This window comes from Xenopus laevis, chromosome 4L (genome assembly GCF_017654675.1).
Source record: "Xenopus laevis strain J_2021 chromosome 4L, Xenopus_laevis_v10.1, whole genome shotgun sequence".
In the NCBI taxonomy this organism is placed as follows: Eukaryota; Metazoa; Chordata; class Amphibia; order Anura; family Pipidae; genus Xenopus; species Xenopus laevis.
Window position 1 is genome coordinate 99834745 of NC_054377.1, and position 23477 is coordinate 99858221.

General features: G+C 39.2%; 1 protein-coding gene, 1 long non-coding RNA gene and 1 other non-coding gene across 4 annotated transcripts in view; 2 read left to right on the forward strand and 1 right to left on the reverse strand.

Moving 5' to 3' along the window:
- Positions 1-4895: 4895 nt before the first annotated feature.
- On the forward strand, positions 4896-10537 carry LOC121403071. Its single transcript, XR_005967026.1, has 2 exons — positions 4896-5472; positions 10227-10537. It is a non-coding gene; the product is annotated as an uncharacterized LOC121403071 (long non-coding RNA).
- trnar-ucu lies at positions 5017-5101 on the reverse strand. The gene is given in 2 exon segments: positions 5017-5052; positions 5065-5101. It is a non-coding gene; the product is annotated as a tRNA-Arg (tRNA).
- A 1221-nt stretch (positions 10538-11758) lies between the features above and the next one.
- The window catches only part of LOC108714379 (putative ferric-chelate reductase 1), a 42549-nt gene continuing 30830 nt past the window's right edge, over positions 11759-23477 (forward strand). The window contains exons 1-2 of one of the 2 annotated variants that reach the window (XM_018258555.2): positions 21780-21926; positions 22410-22646. In XM_018258555.2, the coding sequence (XP_018114044.1) occupies positions 22515-22646 (132 nt within the window). In that variant the 5' untranslated portion in view covers positions 21780-21926; positions 22410-22514. Of the gene's footprint in view, positions 11913-21779; positions 21927-22409; positions 22647-23477 lie in introns of those variants that run through there. The other variant, XM_041590534.1, reaches the window with a different exon arrangement.

Here is a 23477-nt window from a genome sequence, read left to right on the forward strand (position 1 = left end):
CTGAAATCCTAAAATGAATCTGAAATCTGAACTAATACTCAAAGAAAAAAAGACTACTGTTTTTAAAGCTTGTGTGAAAAAAAAGAAATTGTATTATATGTGTGTCTGTTATGTTCACGACGGAGTTTTCAAGAGAGAAACAACTTATGTGTAACAGTAACTTACAGATTTTGTTCATTAACCAGAACAGTTTGTTCCACTGGCAGACTGGCCACATAGCTCTTGCTCTCTACTGCAAAGTTTTAGCCCCAACTCAGGTTAGTTAGTCCATTCAGCTGTTTACAACTGCCTTGTTTTTCCCACACAACTCACTCAGACATCATTTTCCCAAAAAGCTCCCCTCTCCTTTCTGATCTGGCTCTATTGTATGTTGTATTCATCACACAATAAACCAGGAATGTAAAATCTATGGTACTGTGAATGGTTCATACCTGGTTTATGTACAGTCATTTGAAAATGTTTGGGAACTCCTCTTGATTCTTTGGAGTTTTTTTTATCATTGGCTGAGCTTTCAAAGTAGCAACTTCCTATTAATATATAACATGCCTTATGGAAACAGTAGTATTTCAGCAGTGACAAAGTTTATTGGATTAACAGAAAATATGCAATATGCATCATAACATAATTAGACAGGGTCATAAACTTGGGCACCCCAACAGAAATATTACATCAATACTTAGTTGAGCCTCCTTTTGCAAATGTAACAGCCTCCTATAGCCTTTAATGAGTGTCTGGATTCTGAATGGTGGTATTTTTGACCATTCGTCCATACAAAATCTCTCCAGTTCAGTTAAATTTGATGGTTGCCAAGCATGGAGGGACTGTGACGGTCATTCCAGAATATTTTACTTCTCTCTCTGCATAAATGCCTTTGTTGATTTCGAAAGTGTGTTTAGGGTCATTGTCTTGTGGGAGTATTCAACCCCTGCGTAACTTCAACTTTGTGAGATTATCCTGAAGAATTTGTTGATATTGGTTTAAATTCATCCGACCAGGCACCAGTCCCTGAACTAGCCACACAGCCCCACAGCATGATGGAACCTCCGCCAAATTTAACAGTAGGTAGCAGGTGTTTCTTGGAAGGGGATTTTCATTTTCTGCCATGCAGAAATAACTCAATTTATGTCTCATCAGTCCAAAGCACTTTGTTCCAAAATGACTGTGGCTTGTCTAAATGAGCTTTTGCATACAACAAGCGACTGTTTGTGGCGTGAGTGCAGAAAGGGCTTCTTTCTCATCACCCTGCCATACAGATGTTCTTTGTGCAAATCGAATGAATTATAGAACGATGTACAGATCCACAAACTGCAGCAAAACGTTCTTGCAGGTCTTTGGAGGTGATCTTTGGGTTGTCTGTAACCATTCTCACAATCCTCCACTTATGACTCTCCTATATTTTTCTTGGCCTGCCAGACCTGGGTTTTACAGCAACTGTGCCTGTGGCTTTCTATTTCCTGATTACATTCCTTACAGTTAAAACTGACAATTTAAACCTCTGAGATAGCTTTTTGTAGCCTTCCCCAAAACCATGATACTGAACAATCTTTGTTTTCAGATCTTTTGAGAGTTGCTTTGAGGATCCCATGCTGTCACTCTTCAGAGGAGAGTCAAACAGAAGCACAACTTGCAATTGGCCACCTTAAATACCTTTTCTCATGACTGGACACACCTGTCTATGAAGTTCAAGGCCAAACAAGCTAATACAACCAATTTGGTGTTGACAGTAATCAGTATTAAGCAGTTACATTCAAATTAGCAAAATTACAGGGGTACCCAAATTATTGCACAACCAGTTTTTCACATTTGATTTAAGTTCATTCAACTGAATCCTGCTTCACTAAAAATCTTTTTTCATAAAACCCCCCAGTACGTTGCTGGGAAATAAAATACATACCACTGTTGTATTTTTTTGTTGAAAGGGGAGTAAGTTATTATGCAGGCTGAGAGGGGTTCCCAAACTTTTTCATATGACTGTAGCTGAAAAATAGAGATAGTTAGACAGTGAAGTACTGTAGCTCTTTGTCTTTGCTGTTGTAGCCATTACTGAGTGCTGATCAGCTCATGATGAAGGCATCACAAGAAGGACGCAGTGAAAGATTTAGGGCCTATTTAAGATTGATCATGCTGTTTGGCACAAGTAATCCGGCGTGAGTTTCCTAACTCACACTGGGTTTTGAGCAATTTCCATAATTTATAGGCTTTCAGAGTGAAGAAAAACTTTGGCAGTTTTTAGATTTGTTTTCGGCACAAAACCCAGCGTGATGTTCCAACATGTTGTGCAAAGTCTCCCTGAAGAGCAGAAGCTGTTCCAGCAGGACCATGTGGAACAACTTTATATTAATAAACATTTTTTGCAATGATATGTTGGACAGGCACACTTGTCCATACAGTGTAAATGCTCCCTAGCCCAACACATTAGAGCCATTGCTGTTTGGCCACATATTGTTTCAAACACTTTGCGCAGAATAGCATTCAGCTACTTTTGTAAGCCTTTCCAGTTTTCGTAGACAAAAACATTTTTGATTTAACAAAATCACATCAAACATCCCACATGGCAACATTTAGCATAAAGCCATATGTGTGACAGCTACTCACTGGCGCTACCAAGCATGTCGGTATGTCGGTTTCTAAATACCTTCACAAACAAAGAATAGGGCTCAGTTGGGAAATCTAGATTAAAATCAGGTAAATATTCTTTATTTTTAATATTCAGTATAATAATTAGGTAATAAAATATATAATAATACTAATTCATTTTATAGGTATTCATGAAATTGGGTTTCCATGGATCGAAATTTTTATTAAGTGCCTTTGTTTCAATACCTCTTTGTTTGAAATAAAGTTTATCTTCAATTGAATTTATATGTGTGTGTACATGTAAGTAAAGCAATGAATTATGAAAAAAAAAAAACGGATTAAAAGTACCTTATGTCATTGGTATTAGGTGGGAGGAGGTTATTTAAAGGGATACTGTCATGGGAAAAATTTTTTCAAAATGAATCAATTAATAGTGCTGCTCCAGCAGAATTCTGCACTGAAATCCATTTCTCAAAAGAGCAAACAGATTTTTTTTATATTCAATTTTGAAATCTGACATGGGGCTAGACATATTGTTTATTTCCCAGCTGCCCCAAGTCATGTGACTTGTGCTCTGATAAACTTCAATCACTCTTTACTGCTGTACTGCAAGTTAAGGTGGCCATACACGGGCCGATAAAAGCTGCCGACAGACCAAGTCGGCAGCTTATTGGCCCGTGTATGGGGGCCCCCCGACAGGCTTCCCCGATCGAGATCTGACTGAAAGTCGGCCAGATCTCGATCGGATGGGATTAAAAATCCCGTCGGATCGCGGCCGCATCTATTCGTTGATGCGGTCCCGCGATCCGACCACCCGTTTGCGAACGCTAGGATCCGATCGTTGGGCCCTAGGGCCCACGATCGGATCAGCCTGATATTGCCCACCTCAAGGTGGGCATATCGGAGGGAGAACCGCTCGTTTGGCGACATCGCCAAACGAGTGGATCTCTCCATGTATGGGGACCTTTAGAGTGATATCACCCCCCTCCCTTTTTCCCCCAGCAGCCAAACAAAAGAACAATGGGAAGGTAACCAGATAACAGCTCCCTAACACAAGATAACAGCTGCCTGGTAGATCTAAGACCAGCAATCAATAGTAAAAACCCATGTCCCACTGAGACACATTCAGTTACATTGAGAAGGAAAAACGGCAGCCTGCCAGAAAGCATTTCTCTCCTAAAGTGCAGGCACAGGTCTCATGACCAGGGGCAGCTGGGAAATTGACAATATGTCTAGCCCCATGTCAGATTTTAAAATTGAATATAAAAAAATTTGCTCTTTTGAGAAATGGATTTCAGTGCAGAATTAACTGATGCGTTTTGAGAAAACCATGTTTTCCGATGACAGGATCCCTTTAAAGGAGTGTGCACATATGTACTAGTACCCGAGTGGGGACCGAAACGTCGGTGTACAAACATGTCTGTTTAATACAAATTTCACTTTTTTTTGAAGTCCCTTGGTTTCTGGTCTTTTTTTCCATATATTAAAACAAATGACCTTGCACCTGGGCCTGCACATGCTCAGTGGAAACAATCATACTTATGAACAGCAGGGGAGCCCCCGTCTTATTTACCAGCCATGCAGAACTCAAGCAGTTTTGTTAATGGCGATCCCTAAACAGCCCAGACCACACTGAGCATGTGCAGGCTCAGGCAAAGAAGTTACAAGATGACAGCCCCCTGTGGCCAACTTTGAAAGCATAAATCATTTGTTTGATTAGCCTTGTGGTGCAGTAAGTTCATGTTTATATTTAGTACACAAAATACAGCATTTCTAGCCTTATTCTATTTTAGTTTCCCTGCTCAGCAGTTAGGGACCATCTGACAATTCCTATCCACAGCAGTAAATGAAGGGAGAATTTCACTGCATACAGTCAGGTTTTTTATAAAAACGGTACTTTTACAGAAAGTAAAAATGGGATTTTATTTTTTTGCCTTTCCTTGTCCTTTAATTCTACTAAATACAATAACATTGAACCTTCAACTGTTGGCCTTCAGTCAGTGACCCTAAAAACCAGATTTGAAGTTACAAGTTGGAAAGAGAAAGCCGGGTACTAGTAACAGTCATAACTCAAATCCCATACAAATTAAATAATGAAGAGCAAGCAAAGGATCTCTTGGCACAGACCCATGTAGAACATGCACTGTATCTTAATATAAAGAAGAGCTTCCCCTTTAATCTGAAATCTGCCTAATGAGGAGAATAAGAGCAATGTAAGGAGAGACATTAGGCCAAATACTGCGTCTCTGTTTCATTTACATGTCGTATAAAATCACAGACGATTGTCCATTTATTACATTCGCTATAACCTCGCATATATCACATCTAATACGAAATTTATCAATTCGCTTCCGTGTGTTGAACGCGTGGCGACCAGTCTTTCAGTATGTTTGCTAGAGATATCGTTTAATATAAAATAGGATTAAGTACGAAAATATTCGACTCCGCCGGGACTCGAACCCGGAACCTTTGAATGTCTCCCTCCGCTAGAAGTCCAATGCGCTATCCATTGCGCCACGGAGCCCACACCTGTTGGATCTCAACTACAAAACTGACATGACTAATCCACATAGAAAGGTACGCAACTCCTGTTATATAAACACTTGCATGCTGTATATTTAGGCAGAGCAGCGGAGAAACTAAGTAGAAATCTAAGCAGCAAAATTCACGATACTCGTCTCATCGCGTAAAATCAGTTGCGCAACTCACTCACGCATGCGTCATAACATCAGAAATCCAGTCTTCCGCCATTCCAAATCGAACAGCGCAGGTGCAGCTCCTGCTAGTTCCACGCAGTCCTTTGTTACGTCAGACGTTCACCCCACTCACGCATACACCGTACTGGTCGCTGCTGCAGAAAATTTAGTGGCGCGCGCACGCTCGTGAAGTTATTACGTGAGTTGCCTGTTAACTGCCGCCTGGTGGTATCGTGTTGTGCAAGAGCTGAATATGTCTGACAATGAATGAACTAAATATGAATAACATAGATATGGCAGGATGCTTGCAGCTATGCGCTACATAGGCATTCACCATATACAGCTGACAAATGGCCACATGGGCTTTATGGCATATATTAGTGTGATAAACGCACATGGCCAAAAGGAGTTCTGCACTTTTAAAGGGGTGGTTCACCTTTGAGATAACTTTTAGTATGTTGTTGCAGTTGGTTTTCATTTTTTATTATTATGGTTTTTGAATTAAGCTTTTTTATTCAGCAGCTCTCCAGTTTGCACTTTCAGCAATCTGGTTGCTAGGGTCCGAATTACCCTAGCAACCGTGAACAGATTTGAATAAGAGACTGGAATATGAACAGGAGAGGGCTAAATCAAAGATGAGTAATAAAAAGTAGCAATAACAACAACACATTTGTAGCCTAAATAAAGGCCAATTGAAAAGTTGCTCAAAATGAGCCATTCTGTAAGATACTAAAAGTTAACTTAAAATTTGAACCACCCTTTAAGAGTAAAGTTTAAAGGAAAATTATACCCCCCCCCAAACAATGTAGGTCTCTATAAAAAGATATTGCATAAACAGCTCATATGTAAAACCCTGCTTCATGTAAATAAACTATTTTCATAATAATATACTTATATAGTAGTATGTGCCATTGGGTAATCATAAATAGAAAATTGCCATTTTAAAAAATAAGGGCCGCCCCCCTGGGATCGTACGATTCACTGTGCGCACAAACATACCAACAAACCATACATGTTAGGTCACATGAGCCAATTAACAGACAGAGATGTGTCTTTTGCTTCAACACTTCTTCCTGTTACAGTTAGGGGCAGATTTATCAAAGGTCGAAGTGAATTTTCAAAATAAAAAATTTCGAAGTAATTTTTGGGTACTTTGACCATCGAATAGGCCAAATTCGACTTTGATTCTAATTGAAAAACCTTCGAAAATTCGACCACTCAAAAATCGAAGTAACTTCGACTTAGACACTTTGCCACCTAAAACCTGCCGAATTGCTGTTTAGCCTATGGGGGACCTCCTAGAACCTATCTGAGGCTGTTGGGCAAGTTTTTAGAAGTCAAAGTTTTTTTTGTGTTTTTTTTTAAAAATCCTTCTAATCGTTTGATCATACAATTTTACTTCGATACGATTTTACTTAGATCGTAATCTAATTAACTACCGTGCAAGGATCAAACTTGGAGTAACTTCAGTTTCCTTGTTTGCTCTGGTTAGCTCAAGAAAAGAAAAACAACCTTTTCCTGATTAAAACAATAGGCAAAAAGTGTGTTCTCCAGCCCTATTTATTGAACTCCAGTTGAACAAGGGGGTTTTCGAAGAAACACTAACACCAAAAAATGAAAGTTTCCTAAAGTATTGAAAAATAATGTACTTTTTTGCTGCACTGGTAAAACTGGTGTGTTTGTTTCAGAAAAACAACTATAGTTTATATAAACAAGCTGCTGAGTAGCCATGGGGGCAGCCATTCAAAGCTGAAAAATTAGAAAAGGCACAGGTTACACAGCAGATAAGCCTTTGTAGTATACAATGGGATTCTTTGGAATCTATCTGTTACCTACTATGTGTTCTGTGCTTGAATGGCTGCCCCCATGGCTACACAGCAGCTTGTTTATATAAACTATAGTTGTTTTTTCTGAAGCAAACACATCAGTTTTACCAGTGCAGCACAACAGTACATTATATTTAAATTACTTTAGGAGACTTTAATTTTTTGGTGTTACTGTGCCTTTAAATAACCAGCAACATCAAAAAGTGAAAATAGTTTCTTTTACATTACATTTACACATTTGTTTACATTTAAAATGTGTTTTTTTCTTAAGCTATAACAAATAAATTATTTTGTGTAAGAATTAAAACCATTGTATTCTCCAGATTTTACCTGTTATTTAAATTCTGCCTTTAAGCCTAATTCCAACATGAATGGCTGCCCCCATGGCTACACCACATCCTTTCTATATAAATTACAATAGAGTTTCTAAAGCAAATGTTTCTTTAGTTTGCATATATGTGGTCCTAGACTGCCATAAGGGATGCCTGAGGGGGTGCCTTTCTGGGGGGTGATTAGTTAAAAACATACAGCTCATGGCACCTGATCTGAGAACATGGCAAGTGGCAGTAGGAGTGCTTTACAGCTGCTGTGTAGTTATTTCCCATGCTACAGTAGCTCTCAAGTTGAGGAGTAAGCTCAGAAAACAGAAGCTGAAATCTTTAGCAGTTCAGCATGACGTTAACTGGTGTGTACAGAGAACAATACTCTTCTGTATATTTGTATTTATACAAACAGGAGAGAGCTTTCATATCTAACTTTCACACAATGGCAAATTATTGTATTGTATTGTGTGTTGTATTCTTATTGTGCATTCACAGCATATTCACTAATAGGTTTTATTACTTACACTGGTGCAAACTATAAAAATCTCAGTTGTTTTTCCACTGGTGGATGTTTTGGCTAGACAGATTTCAGGTTCACAAAAGCTGTATTGAATTCTTGCAAAGCAGAAATAGTTTTCCTAAAATCACATTGCAAATATTATTTTACATTCCCCCCCAAATGTAAAATTGTAATTGTGAATATGGGTGTCCATATATCTACCATTACACTTAGGGGGCAGATTTATCAAGGATCGAATAGGAAATTCAAATTTTTTTTTTTGGTCAAAACTCACAAATTCGAATTGAGAATAATTCATACTCTATTTGAATTCGAGATTTATCAAACCTTTACCCTGGGAATTATTCAATTTCGACTATTCGCCACCTAAAACCTGCCAAATTCATGTATAAGTCAACGGGAGAGGTCCAGTGACCAATTGAAAGATGTTAATAGCCTTCCTGATATTCAAGTTTTTTTTTTTTGGAGAAAAAAACTCAATTCGAGTTTTCGAGTTGGTAAAATTAGTTCGAATTTTAGACGTTCAACCTCCCAATTGAATTTCGGGTATATTCAAATTTATTAGAGTAAAAAAAAAATTCACATGAATTCGAAATTCGACCTTTGATAAATGGGTCTCTTAATAATATTTGTGTTGTTATATATGTATTTAAATATGAAATTCCCCCAGCACATCCTATATAATATAGTTGAAGTGTCTCTGCGTCCAGTCCCTGTGTCCGTGGGATTGCGCTACTGCGCATGTGCCCCACGGACCATCTGACTACATATGTTCAAGCACCCGTTAATTTAACGGGCTTAATGTCTAGTTTTACAATAAAATTTAGACAAGTAGTGGATATGTACAGAAAGACAGGTCCAGTGCTCAGTTAGTGATACACTGAACTCTGCTAACCAGGGTTCAACCAAATCCTCTTTTCTTGATTCAGCTGAATACTAAACCCAAACTGAACCCAACTCAAGGCCAAAAAGCTATGGGTAGAAAATTGCTGGTGTTTGGGGCAAATTTTTCACAAATTGTAGGGTTCAGATTCAGCTATGGCTGAATCCTGCTGAAAAATGCTTGGGTTGGCGCAACCAGGGATGCAGCAAATCCCTAATTTAAATGCGACTTTATAATACCTCTCCACTTGGTAAAGTTTCTTCCTAACTGCATCACTATTGTTGTGTCCTTGGCACATGTCCCTACACAAGTCTGATTGTGGACTACCTTAAAGGGTGAAGTAGATAGTAAAGGCTGTGTGATCATATCACACAGGAAGCTAATATGGATAGTTCTATGTCCTTTCTCCCCTCCACATCCATAATCTTTCTAGTGGAGCTAGAAAGTGGCTATATAGGGGCAAATTTATAAAAATGTGAGTTTAGAGCTTAATAAATAAAAACTCACCCATGTTCTGTTCATTCCTATGGGATTTTTAGCATTGCATTTATCAATGGGTGAAAGTTAGAACTAATTTCACAAATTTACATTTCTAAGGTAGATAATTATATTATCTGTATACAACCTCCAACCCTTCATCCTTTGTTGTGACTGTTTTGTTAACAGAAATCTCTTATTTGGGTAATCTAATTATGTACCATCCAAGGACAGAATTCAGCATAATCCAACAGAATTCAGCCAAGCCCTATGTATAAGAAGGTATAATGCCCTGTTAAATCTACACTTTTGTCCCATTAGTGCAGGGGTCCCCAACCCTTTTTACCTGTGAGCCACATTCAAATGTAAAAAAAGTTGGGAAGCATGAAAAGTCCCTTGGGGTGCCAAATAAGGGCTGTGATTGGCTATTTGGTAGCCCCTATGTGGACTCGCAGCCTACAAAAGGCTCTACTTGAAAAATATGTGTCCACAAATGATCTGTGCAAGCTGGCTGTTTAGCCTTGACCTTTATATCCAATTCAGTCAGCATCATACTTACATAGTTAAATAAACAGTAACACCAAAAACTGAAAGTGTATCAAAGTAATTAAGATATAATGTACTATTGCTCTGCACTGGTAAAACTGGTTTGTTTGCTTCAGAAAGACTACTATAGTTAATATAAACAAGCTGCTGTGTAGTCACGTGGGGCTCATTGAAACTGGATCCTGAATAATGTACATTGATATCCAGTGCAATTTTTACCATTGTGCAGCCTAGAAACCCTAATGATCTTGTCGTTGGTTCAGATGTCAGACTTTTTAATATCAGAGATCTTCCCTTTTTGGCTTTTCACATCTTGTCTCCTGTCCCCTGATCGCATTCTTCCAATCTTTAAAATTGTTTGTGCATGGTGTCTTCCAGATATCAAAGAACATTTTTGCAGATATCTACAGGGCCCCCCTGAAAACTGGTCACCAGGGTAGGCAGCTCTGATGTGGGCATGGAAGTGCTTTAACAGCAGTGTTCTGGAGAATATCACCTTAGACATTGGATGTGCCAGAAACAAGTCATCTCACTTCCCTGAAGGTGGCCCTTGAAGAAACACCATGAAATTATACCATATTTTTATTCTTTATGTAGTGCCATCATATCAGTCCCCATGCCAATGGAGCTTACAATCTATGGTCTCATTCATGCACATTATTGTCAAATAAAGTGTAAAATATTGTCAATTTACCCTTTATGTTTTTTTAAGAAACAGAGTAAAGTCTGCGGCTTTTTATAGACTTCACCATTAAGTACAGGTGTATCTCAGCTTTGTTTATTGTTAATTAAGTATCGTTTTTGTTGGAAGCCATTATGTTTAGTTAAGTAGCACCTGTTTTTATAAGCTATAGCTGGCTGGTGTTTATTCCGCTCTTCACTCTACATTCACTCATGGGCGTTTTCAGTAATGCCTGAGCATGCCAGGCGCAAAGTTAAGCCATAGGAGAAGTTTAAAAGCAACAAACCTTTGCACTCAAAGCCTCTCAAAAGTCTGCATTTAAAGCTCTACTTTCTACTGAACGTATAAAATAAGTGTACCTCAGATGTGTGAAGCTTCGGCACTCGGATCGCTGCATTTTCCGGGCAACTTTGGAAAACGAAGAGCTCAGAGTGCCATCTCACCTGCAATTAAGATTCTAGCCGGCGGGAAGGCTTTTCGGGGAGATTAGTCACACGAAGAAGAGGCAATTTGTCACCGGACGACTAAATCTCCCCGAATCTAAAGCCCCCTATAGACGCGACAATTATTCTTGCCGAACGACCGATTTTAGGGAAGCCCGACCAATCCTTCGAAATTATCGTGCAGTTAGTGGTACATCTCACGATTTTTTGGCCGACATCTGTCGGGAAATTGATCGGCCAGGTCAAAAAATCTTTGTCGGTCCCAGTGCAATCTATCTATGTTTGCAGGGTCAAGCAGGCAGCTCCCCTTTGTTTTCCTGGCAAATTGGTCTTTTTAGTTGATGGTAAATTTGTAGGATCGTACGATCTTTCTGAGAAGATCGTGGTCTCACGATCAGCATCTGATCTTTTAAAAATCTCAACATCTATGGCCAGCTTTAGTTTGTGCCCTTACTCTAAAAGGTCAGCTAATCATTCTCTAGATAACACTGCCTCTGTTATGAGGCAATATTCTCTGCAGATAAAGTAACTCATTTATTCTAAATGTGTTAAGATTTCAGTGTTAAAGGAGAAGGAAAGTCTAAAATAAAATAATGCTGTAATTATTGGCCATAAGATGTATATACTTTTACCAGCAGGCATTTCTTCATTCAGTTTCTCATTATTTCTTGAGCTGTAATCCTTTTTCATATAAATGGCAAGCTGCACAGAAACGGATATCTTTGCTGCAGTCCATAAATCCCTCAAATCAGGGCACACGCATGCGACATTAGTCTCAGCAGTGCCCTGCACATGCGCACTATGACCTCCTGGCTTCCCTTTGAACAGACGACGTTCGGGTCACGTGATCCAATAGTTTGTTCGTTTGTCATCCCTAACGTCTTTGCCGCCACCTGCATTTACAAACCTGTCAATATGACTGATGTTCCCTGCTGTCGGGTAAGAATGGGAAAGCTTTGAAGCTCCTGCGCTTGCTGGTTTTGATTTACAGTTTGCAGCAAGCGGAGAAGCAGAGGAGTGAAACGATCGTTGTAGAACATATTGTGCTTATTCAAAAAATGTGCACTGTTCTAAGCAATATGAATGTGACGGAAATGGGTCCCTGTTTATGCTGACTCTGTAGATACATACACGCGCTTATTTGGTTATGTCATAGGGTCAAGAAGAGGTGCATGCGCACTAGTGGTGAAGCGCAGGGAGGAAGTGATGTGGTGATTTGAAAATGGCGGCGCCAAAGCTTATACTATGCAAAATCTTTGGAATGCAAGTGCACAAATACAGTAATACCATTGCACTTTTCAATGCAGCGTTTCAGGAGGGGGGGTAATGCTGAAGAGAAAGAGGGAGGTTGTTTTTTTTAACTTTCCTTCTCCTTTAAAGTGCAAAACTGGGCATTTTTGTGCCGAAAGCTATGAACTACGCAGTGCAATTATCAGGGCTGGAATAAGGGGTAGGCAGAAGAGGCAGCTGCTGGGGAACTACACAAAATTATCTTCTGCCTACCCCTAGTCCATGTTCTCACCCCTCAGTTGTACTCCCCTTCTTTCCTGCTGTCACCCATAGGTGACGACAAATTTTTTTAAATCGAATTTTCACTTCGACCTTTGATAAATCTACACTTAAGTGTCAGGAGCAATGTTCCCTCTAAGCTGTGCACTCGTGTGAGCACACAAATTGTGGTGTGCAAATAAAAAATTTTGTGTGAAAATATGTTTTAAATTTTTTCGGACCAAAATGAACATATGTAAAGTCTGGGACTTTGTGAATATTAGACTATAATATTAAATTATAATTGATTACATTCAAAGCCACCATTGAGGAGGGCAGGCAGTGTTAGCCAAGGGACCCTCGAGAGCTGACCTCCAAGATACCACCCCCGCCAAGCACTCCTCTCTGTTACCAGCCAAACTTTCCCCCACCACCGATGCCATCCTCTGAGCATACATCTACTGCCTTACAGACCTGAGGTGGCAGGGTCCACTGGGATTTCTCCCGGTACCCTGGTCGGCCAGTCCAATACTCAGAGCAGGCAGAACCCTTTTCATTGTGCTCTAAGTACATTTATACAGTTATCTGTGTGTAAAGAGCCCTGTGTGCAGAAAGTGGAGATTCCCCATTAATGGGTGCTTAAATGAGCTAATGTGGAATGCCTTTATAATTACCAGATTACCACAATAATTACCACAATACCATGCCCAGATTTAGGGGTTTGTTAGCATCCAGTGGGGAATTCCCATGTAATACCCAGCACAAAACAAGCACTGTGAGCATAATAGCCAGAGTACAATGCAGATAAAGACATTCAAATTCATGGATAAAGCTGAGAGTCATTGTACAGTGGGAAATAGAAGTAGAATTCCCAGACCACAAATCATAGCTTTTAAACAATGCTGGAACTGCAGTTCATAGCAGTCTGGTGGGGTGAGAAGATAACATCCCTCAGCACCAGTGGGATGGAGCAAAAAAACAATGCAGCCCTATTCCATTCTCCTAGCTAAGTGGGCATGAAAACTGTTGCTAGGTACCCAAGCAACATGTATACACAACCAGATCTAGACTGGGAGTCAAAATAGGCCCTGGCATTCCAAGTACACAGAGGCCCAAACAGCCTCCCACGAGCCCACTTAATAGTGACATTCTGTGGCATCTTACAGTTGCCAGAATTAAACTTCAGAAATGATACAGAACCAAATCTGTACCCTAATCTACTTGCTCAAATATGAGCAAATCTCATAGAAATTGGACCATTGTCCATTTAGAGTAACTGCAGTAAGAACCACTTAGCCTTGGAGTGCCCCCAATAACCACTTTTTTGAGTATTTCTGTACTTTGGTAAATTATTCTGCAGGAAAAATGGGCAAACGTCCATGTGGTTTCAGTACCCCACACTTAATTGTGGCCTTTAAAAATGGGCATTTGGCTGATCTCTCTCCTATAAAAGACACAAGTGGTGGAGAATTAAGCCTGGGAGACTAATGTTTGGTGCTGGCAATCTTTCTCCCATGATCAAGCCTGTGACTGAGACCAGTGCCTTGGAGACATTTCCAAGAAATCCATCCATGTAGAGAGGTGCCAGCCTGGCATGTGATATGGTGGCTTGGCATTTTTTTGAGTATAACTTTTGTAACTAAAATCCCATGTTTTTGAAGATATGTGCGCTTGCACAGATACTAAAACACTAATGAACAGAACAGTAAATTTGCATTGATCAGTCAACCCCTTTTTGTATGATGTAGTTAATTTAAGACAGATTAGATGCACTTATATTTTACTTAGCCTTGGAGTGCTTCAACAATCCCCTACCATTTTTTTCTTCTCTTCAGTCTTTTTCCTCTATCCTCTTCCTTTCTCCTCCTACTGCATTTATTATGTGGTTCCACAGCCATCATCTATAGGTTGAAACATCTAATGCACAAATAAAATAAGGAATAAAAAGAAAATAAATTTGGCCATTATTATATTCATTGAATACAGCATAGGTTAATGGTGTCCAGTTCTTATCAGTGATGAATTTGTCTGACAAATGAAAAAGAAGAAGAAACAAAAAGCACCTACATTACAGGAGAAGTTGGTACAAAGTATATACATTAAAAAAAAGAACTGTCTGGTCACCCAAAGAGATAAAATATTGGGCAACTTACTTTGAGAGCAGGGGATGCCATTATAAGGAAATGTATATTGCAACTGGCAATATTTATACGCACCTCATGCAATAATAAGGAGTGGTTTATGCACTGTACAGTGCAGGTGTGGTTTGAGAAAGATTTGATAAGGAACGCAAATTCTAGAGCGCCCAGGTGATCTTTTGAGAAAGACTACAAAAAGCATAGTGGCACATTACTATCGTGAATGAGGTGAAGGTAGTTTATCCAGTTTTCTGTTTTGGGGATCACAGCAGGTTAATACCAATAAGAGTCTAAAGGGCAAATTTACTTACCTTCAAGTTAGGATATGTAGGGGGAAGGAGGGTACCCCCAAAAAAATTACGATCTTTTTCAGCCTATCACCCTTAAAAAAGTAAAAGACGCCAGCATTTTTTGGGATTTGGAAAAAAATTTAACTTTTTTTGAAGCAAGCCCTATCTACTCTATTGCACTTCGCCTGGTCTGAGGTGGCGAATGCAAGTCTGGTGCAAGTAGGGTTGCCACCTGGCCAGTATTTTACCGGCCTGGCCGGTAAAAATGATGGTTGAGCCAAATGTTATTAATAGGGAAAAAAGATAAATATATAGGAAGGCCGGTATTTTTTTCCAGAAAAGGTGGCAACCCTAGGTGCAAGAGGTAACATTCAGTTAAATGCGCAAGTTAGTGAATTAGCATAGTTACGTCCCTTCGCCATAGCGCAACTTCGCCTGGCGTAAGGGTGCGAAGTAGCGCTAGAGTAGGTCCACTTCGCTAGCGAATTTACGCCAGCGTTAGCCACTTCGACTTTTAGTAAATTTGCCCCTAAGAGAGGAGTTAGGACCCCTTAATAGAATATTATTACAAAGTGAGATGTAGTGGGTTTCTTCAGAGGCACAGATCTTCCTTGCTATAGGGCTGTGGTTGCTTTGAGCTGGTAGAGAACCCCAAACCATAATGTGTAACATTTCTACCCTAATTCTATTACAAAGCTTTAGTTCTCCTTTAAGGTATTAAGGGGTGGCATTGTAAAATAATGTTTGGTTGTTTTTTTTACCAAATGATTCTGACACAATTCCTCAACCTCCTAGAGATTCAATATCACTGGAAGGTGGCCATACCAGTTGTTCAATTGAAAAAAGGCACACAAGACTGGGGGGTATATCCTGAAAGTGTAATGTTTCATGTCTGACGAAGGGGCGTGCCCTGAAACGTTACACTTCAATAAACATGCAGGTTTTACACCGCTTGCATGGATTCCTTTTTTCAATTGAAATTGGAGGGTGCCGTTCCCTCATACCGTGCACCGGACCAGCTTTGTTTAAGAGGCCAGGGTGTGCTGGAGGGTTACTTATTGGAAATACCACTTAGCCTGTGGGCTGATCAGCCAGATAACTGTAGATACAACTGTATTGTACATGTCTGGAAGATCAGAGGTTTATCATCTAACTTTCATTGATTGGGGTTAAGAATATTTTGGAACCAGTAAGTATTGTCTAGTTACAGACAATAGTTAAGTCAGTAGCTCACATTAGCAGTTTTCTGTATTTACTATCATCCCAAAATTCCTTGAAAAAAAAAAATAATAAAATATATATATATATATATATATATATATATACAGCAAAAAGGGTCCGCACTCTCAGGTCTTAAAAATGTAAAAAAGTTTTATTGTTAATGCCAGACTAACGTTTCGGCCTCCTCCGAGGCCTTTCTCAAAGTGTCTAGTAGATTACATGAATGCCTTAAATACAAGAGTTGGCGGGAACATAGACAAATTGGAACTGACGTGTTGTTGCATCATTGAAACGTAGCAGCCATACAAATGCCTGCGTATAAATGTGTTAAAAATACCTAGTACATACACAAAAAGTATTTATACATAATTTCAACTTTTTACACAATAAAACCAAAGTATTGCTAAAAGCACAAACTAAAGTAACAGTTGCTAATATTCATTTCCTTATCTCAGAAAAAACAATGTTGCAAAAATGTTACACAAGATGCGTCAAAAATTGAGTTAAGGTGACAGGCCTGCTCTGAAGTTCTGTCCATCTGTTATAATGATCTATATATCAAATATGTGTCAAGTATAAAAACTACCTCTCAATTAACGGTAAGTGGCAACCTGTAGAATATCGTATGTTCCCCGAATTCAACTAAGAGGGCCCCTGCTACTATTCCTATCCTCAGAATGTTAAATCCAAGCTCAGCCGCTGAGGGAGGGGTGTTCAAATGTAATATCGCCCCCCTGTGTGGCTCGCCATAGTGTGTTAGTACATACCCCCGTTATGGATCCGTGACATCTCCACTACGCTGACACACTCATTCTGAATCACTAAGTGTATGTGTCCCTTGAGCCCGTAAACCTATAATATATGTGAATATTAAAGAAATCCAAACCATGTATACTAACCCATAGATAAATAAATAAATAAAACAATACTCCCTCGGTTACCCATAATTCAGTATTATTTGTAGTGTTAACCACCCGGTTTCCCAAACCACTATATCCCACTTGCATAAGTGCTTAGTAAGAAATCTCCCCAAGTAGTCATAATCGATAAGTGTATAAGTATAGACCCCACGAAGTAACACAAAATTAGATATAAACCACGTGACTTAAAAAATATAAAAAAATATAGAAAATACAAAAAAATCAAAAAGTATTCAAAAAATATAAATAATGTAATCTTAGGTCGATATATAAAATATATAGCATCTTAAGTGTTCAAAAAAGTCAGTATCATGCCACACTTCGATTGTAATCACACCATACTTCAATTGTTAATCGTCTCCCAGCTCAGGCTGGCCAAATTTCACTGAATGTTCAAAAGTATCAGGCCAATTCTATCGACAGCAGGTGTTAGTGGAGAGGTTATAGAACATATCGGGCGTGTGCATTTCAGAGTCCCATATACACCATCTCTTGGATAAATAGTTAGGGACATCACATACCGGCCCCTGCATGCCTGTGTTCATAATAAGCACCACAGAAAGTTTTACCTTCACTGCAAGACAAATACTCGTATCACCGTCCATCCTGTTCGATCTCCCATTCGTACACACAGTGCAGTGATATGATGCAGATACAGGGCAAACCGCGGGAAGTTTAAAATATATTTTCCATGTCAATCCTATATTCGCCGTAGTTGGAGGGCGCTCACCCCAACCAAATATAAGTGTTGGTGTCTGGTGAGTCCGCACAGACATTAGGGACACGGAAGGCAACCGCAGGAGTGACCGCGCGAAGTGCATGAACATTCAAACACCGGAACTGTTACTTGTAATTTTAGCCGCGCACCCGTGATACTTCTGATACATTAACAATTTAACTGATTGAATGTTTTTTCAAGATTGGCATCGTAAGATATACTGTTGGCTGACGCAGTGGACACATCCCCCAGAGGCCCATAATGGTCTGGAGTGGAGACCGCTAACCTGCAACCTAGAAGGATGGCTGCGGTTTTGGCGTTCGTATTAGACTCCATCTGCTCACTACCCTCAACAAATAAGGAATGATAGATGGAGCGGCTCAGCATGGCAACCATAAGGATATATCTAGCCAATAAAGACAGCTACATACGAAGGTGTTCCCTGTGATAGCGGAGGAGACTGGTGTCCGAAGAGGCCGGCCGCATGTGAGTTTGGCGCTCCAAGCCGGCAGTGTTCCGGTGTTTGAATGTTCATGCACTTCGCGCGGTCACTCCTGCGGTTGCCTTCCGTGTCCCTAATGTCTGTGCGGACTCACCAGACACCAACACTTATATTTGGTTGGGGTGAGCGCCCTCCAACTACGGCGAATATAGGATTGACATGGAAAATATATTTTAAACTTCCCGCGGTTTGCCCTGTATCTGCATCATATCACTGCACTGTGTGTACGAATGGGAGATCGAACAGGATGGACGGTGATACGAGTATTTGTCTTGCAGTGAAGGTAAAACTTTCTGTGGTGCTTATTATGAACACAGGCATGCAGGGGCCGGTATGTGATGTCCCTAACTATTTATCCAAGAGATGGTGTATATGGGACTCTGAAATGCACACGCCCGATATGTTCTATAACCTCTCCACTAACACCTGCTGTCGATAGAATTGGCCTGATACTTTTGAACATTCAGTGAAATTTGGCCAGCCTGAGCTGGGAGACGATTAACAATTGAAGTATGGTGTGATTACAATCGAAGTGTGGCATGATACTGACTTTTTTGAACACTTAAGATGCTATATATTTTATATATCGACCTAAGATTACATTATTTATATTTTTTGAATACTTTTTGATTTTTTTGTATTTTCTATATTTTTTTATATTTTTTAAGTCACGTGGTTTATATCTAATTTTGTGTTACTTCGTGGGGTCTATACTTATACACTTATCGATTATGACTACTTGGGGAGATTTCTTACTAAGCACTTATGCAAGTGGGATATAGTGGTTTGGGAAACCGGGTGGTTAACACTACAAATAATACTGAATTATGGGTAACCGAGGGAGTATTGTTTTATTTATTTATTTATCTATGGGCTAGTATACACGGTTTGGATTTCTTTAATATTCACATATATTATAGGTTTACGGGCTCAAGGGACATATACACTTAGTGATTCAGAATGAGTGTGTCAGCGTAGTGGAGATGTCACGGATCCATAACGGGGGTATGTACTAACACACTATGGCGAGCCACACAGGGGGGCGATATTACATTTGAACACCCCTCCCTCAGCGGCTGAGCTTGGATTTAACATTCTGAGGATAGGAATAGTAGCAGGGGCCCTCTTAGTTGAATTCGGGGAACATACGATATTCTACAGGTTGCCACTTACCGTTAATTGAGAGGTAGTTTTTATACTTGACACATATTTGATATATAGATCATTATAACAGATGGACAGAACTTCAGAGCAGGCCTGTCACCTTAACTCAATTTTTGACGCATCTTGTGTAACATTTTTGCAACATTGTTTTTTCTGAGATAAGGAAATGAATATTAGCAACTGTTACTTTAGTTTGTGCTTTTAGCAATACTTTGGTTTTATTGTGTAAAAAGTTGAAATTATGTATAAATACTTTTTGTGTATGTACTAGGTATTTTTAACACATTTATACGCAGGCATTTGTATGGCTGCTACGTTTCAATGATGCAACAACACGTCAGTTCCAATTTGTCTATGTTCCCGCCAACTCTTGTATTTAAGGCATTCATGTAATCTACTAGACACTTTGAGAAAGGCCTCGGAGGAGGCCGAAACGTTAGTCTGGCATTAACAATAAAACTTTTTTACATTTTTAAGACCTGAGAGTGCGGACCCTTTTTGCTGTTTGTACATTGAAATTTTGGACACTGCACCCAGGCAATTTAAACCATTTATCGAGAGTGCTGGCTTTTCCGTTGACTATATATATATATATATATATATATATATATATATATATATATATATATATATATATATATATATATATATATATATATATATATAAAAAGCGACACTCACGGGATCATTTAGATTGCAGGCAAACTGTGTTTATTCCAGAGTGCCTTTGGAACAGGTATATATATATATATATATATATATAGTCCAAATACTGGTGCACTCAAAACAATCGTTAATGCCTAGGTGCTGGTTATAACAGAACATGTATACAGCAACAAAAAACCGCACACACAGGCCTTTTCAACAAAAAACCGCACACACAGGCCTTTTCAAAGGTGCAAAATCCAAAAATGATGTTTATTCCAACGTTTCGGCTATTCACTTAAGCCTGATGACGGCTTAAGTGAATAGCCGAAACGTTGGAATAAACATCATTTTTGGATTTTGCACCTTTGAAAAGGCCTGTGTGTGCGGTTTTTTGTTGCTGTATATATATATATATATATATATATATATATATATATATATATATATATATATATATATATATATCCTGAAAGTGTGTATATATATATATATATATATATATATATATATATATATATATATATATATATATATATATATATATATATATAGGTCTCATTACTTTTTACATTATCATATTTATAATTGCTGTGGATATGAGATTTTCTATTGGCGTTTCCTGCTAATTAAAAAAATAGGTTATTGGACTTTTGTTGTCTGTATGTACTGTAATTGTAATACTAAGATCAAGTACTAAAGTAACTCAGACTGATGTTTTTTTATCAGAACTACTTTGCTCTACAAAATATTAAACTGTTTTAGGAACAAATACAAACTTTAGATTTTGATGACTGTTTCACTTTAAGCATATACTTCTAGGTGGCTGAGTCCGAGGCCATGAGAGAACTTCCAATGTATACGTCATGGAATCTGTTTTCAGATGCTCTATAGAGACTGATTTCACCCACAGGCACTGTATCTGTTTTGCTGACTCACTGTGACCAGTGTTTTATCTAACTGGCTGGCAGTGTGCAGAGAATATACATAGCTTGCACAGTGGCTTAATATCAGTCCAACTAAGTGCTACCCAACGTATTCTAAGCAATTATCCAATTAACCACTCATAAAATGATTGGGGGCTGGATTATAATAAATAATACACGTGTGTTATATAAACAAGTATGTTGGGCCCAGTGACAGGCTCGGGACCATACATAAAAAAACACATTGTTCGTATCAGTACTCTGTGTTTCACAAACTGACTTCTTCTTTCCTATCATTGATGCATATGTTTCTCTGTTGGAATAACTTTTATTTGAATGTTTTATCTGTAGTTGCACGGAACCACAAAGAGCAGCAATGTCACTCCATCTTATGCAAACACAATTATGGATACCTATAAACATCAATATTTATATGCTGATACAGCTATCCCTGAACACTGGCTTAGTGTGGTGACATTGCATTGATTATGTGCTCACATTGTAGTGGGGTAACAAAAGAGAGCTATTGAACCAAAAGCCTGCTATTAGCATGGTAGAACTCTAAAACTGACAATATCTCAAAAAATTTTTATGTGATCGTTAAAGTGTTTACAAGACCCATCTAAGAATGTTTACAGGAATACATTTTTTGGGGTTAGATCCCCTTAAACAGGGATTATGACTTAATTTTTTCCATGTAGTTCTGAATAGGTATATAATGCTTTGTAGGTGTATGATATTGAGTGTATACCATTGTCTATGTTTGATTTTTTTTTTTCACAGATGAATGTAAATACCTTGCTATCTGGATGCTGGCAGGACCGTCATAAGAAATCACGGGCTCCATACAACAAAATTACCCCAGCCCCCAAGACCCACCCCAGATCCCGCCCACTTCATACCACAGTTAAAAGACCACACAGACATCAGCGCTAAAAACGGTAAACCTCCCCCCAACACAAGTTATAAAAAGCCATTGATGGTCAGGTTCCTCTTATAAGTTAAAAAAAATAAATAATAAAAAATTGGTGGTCAGGGCACCTCTACAAGTTAAAAAAATAATTGGTGACCAGGGCCCCCCTATAAGTTAAAAAAAAACATTGGCGCCAGGCCCCCCCATAAAAGGTTTTTAAAAAAAAAAAAAAACTTTGGCGCCAGGGCCCCCCTTACAAGTTTAAAAGAAACATTCGGACCCCAGAGAATATTTTTTTTAAAAAACACTGATGGCAGGGGCCTATAGAGTATTAAAATAATACATTGGTGGCCAGGGGTTTAATAAAATAAAAAAAACACACATTTGTGTTCAGTAGAACTGAACTTGTGGCTTCAGGACTTCAAGTTCGGCTCCTTTCATGACTTTGGGTCTTTTCACAGCTTCAGGGCTTAAATTTTGGCTCCTTTTGTGACCTTGGGTCTTTTCGCAGCTTCCCAACTTCAAGTTCGGCTTTTTTCATGACTTCGGGTCTTTTTGGGACTTCAACTTCGGCGGTTTGGGATTTCGGCTTTTCAGCAGTTCGGGACTACAGAAGATGCGGCACGGCTTTGACGCTGTCAAGGAGGTCCTGGCTATTTCAAAAAGTGCAGCACAGCCAGGCCCCCCCTTTAGGCCCAGGCCCCCCCTGATGGAGGACCTGGATGCTGGACATAGTGTATCCTTTCAGGTACTTCCTACACTGCATTTCACATGTGCTTTCATTAATCATTGTGAGCTTTGGTGCAGCCCAAAATGATTTTTTCCAGATTGGCTGCTATATTGATTCAACAAGATTTTTGCCACCCCTGGTAACCAGTGGGGCGCTGCAGCCTGAGGTGAGTCTCTCAACTCGCCTAATTGGTGCAGCGCCCCTGACTGGAACCTATGCAATTCCAGCTTAGACACAATTATGCTGGAATTGTGGGGGGAAATGCTGTATTCTGGCCAAAAAAGATGGCAAATTGAGTCTAAAATTGCACTTTGCAAACTGCACTTGTGTTTGTAAATAAGTGTTATAATGAACTTTAGTCAACCTATGCCTAAAACTTGTAATATTTCAAATAATATGTCTGCCTAACTAGTTTTTATACCACAGAATTTATTTCATGAAATGTATTTAGATCAGGCCAAGGCCGGGACTCGCAATTTGTGGGTTCTTCAAGTACCAGAGGGGCTGTTGTAAGATGCCATAGAAAGTCACTATTTAGTAGGCTGGCAGGGAGATTTTCTGTGTACTTGAAATGCCAGGGCCTAATTTGAAGCCCAGTTTGGACCTGATCAGGCCTGTAACAGAGCGCAAATTTTAGGGATATCTTTGCACCCTTGCATTACAGCACATTTTTATCAATCATTTATGGTGGGTAGACCTGGGCAACACTGTCAGGCTTTAGATGCTCACTAAATGAGCAGTAACTGAAGCAGGTTAAAAGAAGACTGTGCATGTTTTTACCTTCTAAACCATTTAGGCAGATTTATGAATGATCAAACACAGGAATCCAAAAGAATCCCAAGCAGTTTT